The sequence below is a fragment of the Phalaenopsis equestris genome, unplaced genomic scaffold (assembly GCF_001263595.1).
Source record: "Phalaenopsis equestris unplaced genomic scaffold, ASM126359v1 Scaffold000303, whole genome shotgun sequence".
NCBI classification, from domain to species: Eukaryota; Viridiplantae; Streptophyta; class Magnoliopsida; order Asparagales; family Orchidaceae; genus Phalaenopsis; species Phalaenopsis equestris.
In genome coordinates, this window is record NW_018164745.1 from 74862 (window position 1) to 85142 (window position 10281).

The 10281-nt window shown below is 38.1% G+C and overlaps 1 protein-coding gene across 1 annotated transcript in view; it reads right to left on the bottom strand.

The window, feature by feature from the left end:
• LOC110025572 (acyl carrier protein 1, chloroplastic-like) overlaps positions 1-9749 on the bottom strand; it is a 24537-nt gene extending 14788 nt beyond the window's left edge. Inside the window, exon 1 of the mRNA XM_020726129.1 lies at positions 9477-9749. Within this exon, the coding sequence (XP_020581788.1) occupies positions 9477-9542 (66 nt within the window). The 5' untranslated portion in view covers positions 9543-9749. The remainder of the gene's footprint in view (positions 1-9476) is intronic.
• Positions 9750-10281: the final 532 nt, after the last annotated feature.

Below are 10281 nucleotides of genomic sequence, written 5' to 3' on the forward strand. Positions count from 1 at the left end.
TTAAGCTTTATACCGCGAGGCGTTTGAGGCAGCGCCTCAATCAAAATGCAAAAAAGTATATCTATTATACTATTAATATATATATTATGATATTTTAAATATTTGATACAATGCCTCAAAAAAGTCAAAAAATAATTAAAATATGATTGCTTGATTATGTTATTAATTTAGATTTTTACTTTAAATTATATCAGATTTCAGATTAATTGATAGTACAAAAAAACTGTGGTGAATGAAGAACATTTTGAAGTTGCAAAAGATACCAAATTAGATAATAACAAAAATAATGATTCATTTGAAAATAATGAAAGCAATGATAAGGCTAACATGGACCTTGAACCTTATGGATTATTTAAAATTTAAGTGAATATTTACCTAGAATAAAATTTCAATCTTTTATTTTATATCAATATTTATAATTAAGATTTGTCATTTATTTCTTTATAAAAATAAACCAAATCAACATATCTAAACATTAAGTCATATTTATGAATTATTTTTAATTTATTTAGTTAATTTTTTTTTTTCTTTTTGAGGCTTATGCCTATCCTCTCTAAGTCAAAATGCTTCAGTTCCCAACTTCAACCATTTAAACTTTGGAGAAAACTATAGAGAACTTAATAATTTCCCATAAAACAGCATTGGAATGGCATGCTTAAGCAGACCCAACCAACCTTGCCTTATCCCTAACCTTGGGCTAAGTTACATTTATTCAGAAGCTTGGATATCTCAAAACAGGACGCTGGAAGGCTGCAGCTACATTTATTCAGAAGCTCTGGTGGCTTCAACGCCGTCCTCAATCCATATGTAGCCGCTCTGACACCATCATTCTCCAATTAGTTTAATGACAGGAACAGATGCGGCTCTACAAATACGTTTGGTGTCCCTCATTAACATATCTAATCAACACACAAGCGGTAAAAAGCAACAATTATGACAATCTATTAATCCAACAACAAGATTCACAAAAATTCCATGAACAGCAGCGGCGCCAGACTGCATCTTCTCAAATGAGTTGATGCAACTCAGCCCGCAGCTGCATCCAACCAACCCAGTGCACCCCTGAACTGGAGGTTGCCTAACTATAATCTTCTCCATCCTTCAGCCTCCATGCATATTCTAGATGAATCCTTAACCAACCTGTTCTGTCCAGCCTGAGCAAACCAGTTTAGCCATGGTTCACCTACATTATTTGTTTACGTTTAAAAGATCTATGTCACATCTACAACTCCTTAAAATATGTGATGATCAATGAACATCATAAAGGCAATTCATTTGGAGCGTGGTTTTCTAGGTTTAAATTAAATATAGGAGATCAGATTAGATTAACATAAACGAAAATTCTATGGGCCAACTTCAAGGGCGTAGCTTGGTAATTTTATAAAACCTTACAAGCCGAAATATTCAACTAGCCAAACCAAGCACAAGCTTAAGGTTTGTGTCTTCAAGAAAATGTTGAGGATTACCTACAAGATTGTATTGTCCTTGAAATTTGAACTTACAAGCACAGAGGTCAAATTGAAATAATTCAAAGTCAGGGGAAAGGCCTCCGAAGGGCCATTATCTCTCAAAACTTGCTGCCCAAAAACAAAAATCTAGTTGCAAACAAAATTCTAGTTCATAAGCCATATTTAGAACACAGACTTGGGGTCATATTTTAGATATTAAATTAGGCTCAAGGCACAGTCTGTTGCATCTCAAAGCCTCACGCTCACAGCCCTAAAAGCCGAACTTAGCAACTTTCAATGCATAGGCTTAGCGACCAAGTTGGAGAAACTAAAGCAGAAGCAATATCGCAAAAGGTTTATAGCTTCTCAAAAACTTACGCTCACAAGCCTTGGGGAAAACTTGGTCCTCAAGGATAGTGTGCCGGGAATGAGATAACTTTCCATAGAGATTAGGATAAATAAAATATTTCACCCCACCGACACAAAATAATATGATCCCAAATACATAAAAGATAAACCTATAATTCGATAGATAGGCAATTCTCCCTCAAACTCCAACTCTAATCATACTAAGCCCTATTTATACCCAATAATAATAACTAACAAATTACTAAATTATCCTTTTAGTCTTGAGCCTAAAATAGGTCTTCAAATTATTTGATAGGCTTGATGTGGGTTCCGTGGGACCACACGACTCAATGGAGCACAAGGCGGTAGGCGCCTACGGCGCCGATCTAACATTACTCCTCTCCTAATAAGACATATTGTCCTCAAGGTAGAAGAGAGGAAACTGTTGCTGGATCAACTTATATGGATCCCACATCGCATCATAATCTGACATCCATTTCCATTTAATCAATACTTCTTTCCCAATGGTCGATTCCTGATGCAACACTTTTAACTCAAATGGTTCTAAGGGAACTTAAATATCCTCAGTCAAAGTAAGGGGTAGTGAAGAAGAGGACACTATCACCAATAGCGCATTTTAGTTGTGGTGATTGGAACATAGGATGGAGTGTTGATGGAGTCAATTTTAAATGATAAGCCACTCCACCAAATTGCTCAGCGATCTCATAAGGACTAAAATAGTGTGGGGAGAGCTTCTCATTCCTATGTCTGACCAATGTCTTATGCCGATATGGCCGAAATTTTAGATACACCCTACCTCCTACTGCAAACTGCACATCGCTTAAATGTTTGTTAGCTTGTTTCTTCATAAGTTGTTGAGTTTAAGTCTACCAACATCTTGTGCCTCTCTTTTAAGTATTGATTCACCGAAAGATATTGGCATAGTATTGTGTCCATAATATGTGGTATGAGAAGTAAAGTTACGACATGTTGTATGATACAAGATTGTATTAATACTATGTCCGGTAAAGTCATTTAGCTCACTACATATGTGTGTCAGATATAAAGCAACGCAAATAAGTCTCCACGCTCTGATTAATAACTCGGCCTGTCCATCAATCTTTGTGTGCTATGTTGTAATTTTCTTCAATACAGTTCATTGCATTCTAAACAGCTCTCTCCACAATGACTCAAGAAGACCTTGTCTTGATCCAACATTATCGATTCTAGAATCCCATGCAAACGAACAACCGCCCATATAAAAATAGTGATGACAAAAATAACATTTTAGGGATAACGTAGAGGTACAAAGTGAGTGTACTTGCTCAATCGGTTCACCACCACCAAGTAACAATAAATGCTTCTGACAGAGGTAAGCCTTCAATATCCATCGTCATCTCCTCTCATACCTTCATCGATAATGTTAAAGGTTGTAGCAACCTCCCAGGTACTACTACTAACGTCATATACTTGTGTCATTAGCACACATCACACCTTGAGACCATGAACCGTATGTTGTTATCCTCTAGTATGTTTTGAGCACGCTCGAATGACCCCCGATAATATTGTCGTGAAACTCCTGTAATAACTTCGATATGTATCTTGAATTTCAGAGTAATACATAGCGTCCTGACAAATTAAATGTTGGTCATTCAGTGAATAAACAAGATAGTTGTTCTCTCCAATTACAAAGCCGACCGGATCTCGCCCTATTCCTCATCTACCTCACTCACTTGACTCAGGACCTAATCTAAAATGAAGGGACTGAAAGTGCCAACAATTGAAGTTCCTCCATCTATCGTGATATAGCATCAATGTCTTTATTCTCTAATCTCGAGCAATATTGAATATCAAAATCATACCCCAATAGCTTAGATAACCACTTCTAATTTTCCACAATCAACATCCATTGTTCTAACATAAATTTAAAATTGTGTTGATCCGTTCATACTGTAAAACGCCGCACCAACAAATGCGGTCACCATTTATGAATAGCAAACACAATTACAATATACTCCGGTCATAAGTTGACTTGAGCTTGACTCTCATAATTAGCAATTGACTGAAAAAAGTGATGGGTCGTCGACACTACATGAGGACTGCGTCTAACCCATAGCCCAAAGCATATATCTCTCCAAAGATTGGTTGGCTGAAGTCAGGTAAAAAAAACATTGATAAACTCGTCATAACCATTTTAACTTCTCAAAAGCCTAGGTCATTACTTCCCCCAAACTTATTCTTCAAATGCTTTGTCAACGACCACATAATTGAGCTATAACCCTTCACAAACTTCCAATAGTATCCTGTAAGCCTCAAACCCCTTCAAGGTCTTAGAAAGTCGCCAATCCCACATAGCGTTGGTCTTCGATTGATCTGTTGATACTATATGCCCTAAGTACTCCACCTTTGACTAACCAAATGAAAACTTCAAGTTAACATAGCACTGGTGCTCACCGAGTACCGTCAACACCTTCAAGTGATCAATTGGTCTTTCAAGAAATGGTTGCACACTATGATATCATCAAAGAGCACCAACAAAAGCATCTAGAGAAAATGTTGAAACACATTGTTCATTAGTGATCGAAATGTATTCAGGGTGTTGGTGAACCCGAATGACATAAATCATAAATTTTTATTGATGTTGGTGAACCCGAATGACATAAATCATAAATTTTTATTGACCCTCATGAGTTTGAAAGATAATCTTGTTCATATCTGATGGTCGCATCAGAATTTAATGTATCCTAACTTTAAGCCAATCTTGAAAAAAACTATAACCCCAAACAACTCATACAGTAGTTCATCAATCACTGGGATGAAAATTTTGTCAAGTACTATTTTTTTATTCCGGCTCGATAATCCCCACGTAAGCGTTGACTCCCATCCTTCTTCACTAGTAAGATCGGGCTAGAAAAGAGGCTCACACTAGGTTGTATGATCCCTGCCTCCAACATCTCTTAGATCAATCTCTCAATCTCATCCTTTCGCACCTGAAGTAGTGGTATGGACGCACACTGATGGGAGAAGCCCAGAAACCCCCGTGAAGGGTGTGCATTTTGCATTAATATAAAATAAAAAATTACAATAGAGGCTAACAAGCCACGACAACAAAAGCAAAAAAGAGGCTACAATGAGGTAACCTCGCAAAAATTCCTATCCCTTTTAACAAAAATAGACAAGGGATGTCTATCCTGTAGACTTTTAAAAACAAAACTATTTTGTAAGACAAGCTATGCACAAAAGTGAGCTGCTTCATTGTTAGACCTGGGAACAAAAGAAAAGAGCACCTGATGAAAGTTGGTCAGCTTGCATTCCTCCAGTTGCATCCAAGTGCCCCTTTCCATGGTACGTCGGAGAGCATCCACCACGTTTTTGTTGTCACCTTCCACCATAATACCGTGAGTTTCAAACATTTGGGGCTCAATTAGCATGCTAATGTGTAATACCGCCTCAATCTCAACAAGGGGGCTATCCAAATGCATCATTCTAAAGCAAGCCGCAACCAAACAATATTCCACTTCATTGCGAATAATGATTCCCACACTAGCAAGGCCTGAAGTGAGGAAAGCCCCATCAACGTTGGCCTTGATCCAACCAGGAGAAAAGGGAGGGGGGCACCAGTAAAAAGAGGAAGTTAGCCCATCTGATCGAGGGTTATGGCATTCTTGTGTTCTTTATAAGGAGACAATTTGTATGGCAACCGAAAAACTTTTACAAACTATTGTAAGAGCTGTAAAAGGTGCCAAAATCTCTACCAACACTGTATCATGTGTCTCTTTCATTCTATGCAGCTCCATCAAAGAAAGAACCCCAACTCTACATCCTAAATTACTCTAATTATGGTCTTGAGTGTCACCAATGTCTTGCACAGACTAGAGTCACAACGAAGCACTATCCTCTTGTCTCTCTATTGAAACTCCATTTTCAAGAGTTTCTAATTCATCTTAAACTTCCCAAAGGACTGCAACAATTTCATAGCTGATACAACATCAGTGCTCCCTAAATCCAAGGGAAAAGAATTTTCTATCACTTGAATACTCTGTAGTGTCAAAACCAACCCTTTACAAACTCATCTGCTCTTCTCCAATTATTTCGTCCCCATCATTACTGCAAAGCTTCCCATATCAAGCATCCCAAGCCCCAATGATTCCACTACTTTAGTGGAGATGAAGTTGTGTGTGGTCCCGATATCTACCAACACCACTACGTCCTGTCCCTCAATTTGTTCATGAAGTTTCATAGTGTAGTTTGGTGTTACCCCATCATTGACTTCAATGAGACTTCTATTACATTCAAGTCAGGATAATCCTCATCCTCCACCACAACCTCCTATGTTTCCTCATTCTTTGTCTCCTCATCACACGCTGTCAAAACCTGCAAAAGCTAATCCTTGCAACGAAGTCCTGGGACAAACTTCTCATCATACTAAAAACATAGCCCTTTAGCTTGCTTCTCTTGAATCACCGTCTTTGTAAGGCATTTGAAGGTCGCTCCCAGTCGTGGCCGGATACCCTATCTCGTGGAGCCTCTCTATGGAATCCAAATGTTTGATTTTTTCGTACCATCATGGTTATATCATTTCGATGTGGTGATCCAATTGTTCGACTATTAACCTGTTCCATTGCATTTTTATTTTCAATCAAATGTGATAATTCCATAGTTTCTCTCAATTCTCATGATCTCAACAGACGAGGTGTTGCTCAAATCTTTATCTTTAACCCCTTCATGATGTTTCCTTCCAACGCTACTTTTGTTACCCCTCTCAAGCAGTCGGATATCTTCTCAAATTTCACTATATAATATCTATGACGAACCTTACCTGTGCCAATGCAAAAATTTGCTTGTATAGATCCCTTTCTCGAGTGGTTTTAAAACATTCCAATAATCGATCCTTAAATTTTTCTCATGTTCTGATTGGCTAGATACCATGCTAGAGCCTTCCTTTCAAAATATAGGGTCGTCACCTTTAATTTTTCTTACTCCATCAGCCTATTAACAACAATGTATCTCTTCACGTGATAAACCTAACCATAAGCATCATCTCCTTCAAAGAAAGACATCTTTAGCTTTCTTATGTCAGTCTCCTTCCCAATTTTTTCAACTAAAGCACATTCCACCCATGAAACAATAGTTGGATTCTCTTCCTCAACTCATATTGATTTCTCTTCTTACTTAAGTCTAGCTCGTCCCATAATCGGCTCGTCCATGCCCATAGGCTCATGAATTACCTATTACAAGAAATTTTGTCATAGAAAAAGTCACTAGTACGAGTAGATGCAACCCTCAATCGGGTTCCCACCCACCATGGTTCCTTGTTCCAGGTCAAAATCCTTTGAATCGATCTTCTCCAACCACAGATCACAAACCACTATCCCATTCTACCTGTTGTCATTCGCTCCAGCCCTCCTGATGTCGCACAATTCCTAGCGGCCAAATTCCTTGGAATTGTAGTCTTCAGGCCCGCATCGCAAGACACCATCTCATTCAGCCTGCTTCTGCTTGTTTCAGCCCTCCTGTCGCTCGAGTTCGCTTCCTACCGTGTAACCCTAAGGCAATGCCATTCCTTCTAATTGCTACCACTCTCATCACTAGAGAAGTCGTCGCTTGATCCAATGGAAGGTGGTGGTGGGTTTACATCGAACTCCACAATTTTTTCATCATTTCTTCCACAGTCGTGAATTGCCCCTCTATGGACGAGAAATCCTCATCCATTCCTATCTAATTTGACTCGCCTTTCCCACTAATTTATCCTCCAAGGCATTGACTTTCTTAGTTGCCATTACTCCCAGGTATGGCTCTAATACCAATTTGATAGGAACAAAACAAGTTTCCACAAAGATTAGGTAAAATAAAATATTTTACTATACCGACACAAAACAATACGATCCTAAATACATAAAAGATAAACTTACAATTCGAAAGGTAGGCAATTTTCTCCTCAACCCTAACTCCTAAGATTCAAGACAACAATCTCAAACCCTAACCCTAATCATATTAAACCCTATTTATACCCAAAAATAACTAACAAATGACTGAAGTTTTCTTTTAGTCTTGAGCCTAATATAGTTCTTCAAATTATTTGGCGGATCGGTGTTGGTTCAGTTGGACCACTCGACTCAATGAAACACACGACAGAAGGCGTCGTAGGTGTAGGTCTAGCATAGTGATGGTCAAGTTCAAGAAATAAAATTAATGAAAATGCCTCATAAATGTCATTGCATCTCAGAACAATATGCTCCCAAACTTATAGCCTTAGGAAAATAAATTTCAACTCACAAGACCAAAGCAATATTTGAAGGAAGCTGAATAAGACTCAAAAGGGTCATCACATCTCAAAATACTATCGTGATATGCTTAGAGGTTGAGCTAAGGAAGTTTTAACTCACAAACCAAAGGAGTTCAGTTGGAGAAATCAACGGAAAGACCATAGTGTTACAAGCTCATGCAATCACATTACGGTAAGGCCTCTGTAGTGTTACAAACTATTAAAGGGGTATCGTACAACTCACGAATGGGACAAAGCATGTCGAGGGCGGCGGGCCGCCGAGAGATGTGGTCAACTCGGTTTCTGTCGATGTCGTTGAGTCCCATAATGTGATCATGCTCCCCCATTTTTTGTTGACCGACGCGGGCAAAGACTCTCAGCAGGATCAGCCTGCGTGACGAAGACTCTCCTAGGTCAGTGGCATGTCGGGTGCAGGAGATGGTCGAGGTTCTACACCAGACAACGTGAAGCCTGCCGACTCCTCTGTGCTGGGATGGATGGCTCATTGCGAACATTTGGCAAATTTAGCATAGTTAGCTCGAAGGTTTTTAATCGCTCAAAAATTCATCAAAATTTTGGCTCAGATCGAAATAAATGAGCCGAGCTACAATCCAAAATTTTGGACCGAAATTTTTTCGACCCCTATTCGGCTCGAAATCAAATCTTTAATAGCCCTAAGTATCAATACTATCCAATATATTTGAGAATATCTAAAAATTAAATGATGAATTAACCTCTATGAAAATTGAGTCATGAAAAATTACTCTATCAAAGGTTCCCCTTTCCACGTCACAGAAAAAAAAGCATGTGCCGTACAAACACATCAAAACAAGAGCTCCTTCAGCTCCAAAGAGGAGACATGATCGTTGGATTGAATTTGGGGGCCCAAAATGCTCGGGGCAACCCTAATCTTTCTTGACAACTTGTGTTCAGGAAAGCCAGAAATTACTTCACCACCACAACTTCCGTGTAAAACAAGTATCAAAATTTCGTTTACCTACGAGTCATTTTTTCCTTGAAAAAACAGTTCCCAAGGAAACATGTATTGCACTTTTTAATGTAAAAAAACAATGCCACCCAATCGATGCTTTCACTAGCTAAACAATCCAGAGAGTTTGAGTCCAAGAAAGTTATTGCTTCGAGGATAATAGCATCTACAAAAATCAACTAGAAGACCAAAGTAGCAAATAAACTAGTCCATTTGCCAGGAATCAGATCAAGCATCAAAGAGCAAAACGCATAATTTTTTTTAAAAAAAAAACAACACGCATAATGATAAATCATCAGTGGTACCCTTCCGAAAACAAAAAAAAATCAAATAATATCAAGAATGAGAGGCTCCAATAATCAGATCCATCGAGACCTAGTGAAAAACAAATTCGACGAGGTTAAAATGTGATCCAAGGGAGAGATACCTGGCTTTTTCGGGAACTCGCCGGCGGCGGCAAGATTGAGATCCCCACTCCTGCGGTTGAGGCCATTCTTATCCCTGTAACGGATCAACGAGCGAACGAGAGGGAGGAGCGTGGGGAGGGAGGGAGAGAGAAACCGCGTATAAGCACAAAGAGCGTGTGAAGTGGAGGAGAGAAGCTCGTATTTGAAGAGCGCAAGAAATGCGTTCGCTTAGGGATTATCGGAGGCGGAGAAAAAGAGAGGAGAGGACGCACGCAGACAGCGAAATTTGCGTGGCTGTCACGTGCGAACAATCTTATTCAGGGCATTTATGGGTCTTATGCATTTTTTTATATAAATATCTTTAAGTTCCTGTGCATTTATATGTCTAACTCCTAAACTTTAATTTTCACATAAATTTTATCTTATATATATATATATATATATATATATATATATTAAAAGAATATTTTACTTTTAAAAAATTAAAACTTTTTATTAAAATGTGACGTGAAAGATTTAGGTGGTAAAAATATAAGAAATAAAATTTTGGTGTTAGCTATATACGAATTAAACGGTATGCATGTAAATGTCTATTTTTTAAATTTTGAGCTGCATAATAGATATAAAATTTTATATATTGGATTTATAAATATATAAAAAGATTATGACAAATATATAAGCATCCATTTATTATTATATTGTGAGAACCCTTACGATGAGTGCTAAGAAATTAGTGATGGTAGAGTAACAAATTATCGTCTTAGAGTTGTACGAAATTTAAGCACACATACAGATGAAATAAAAAAAGGTGATGACTTCAAAAGT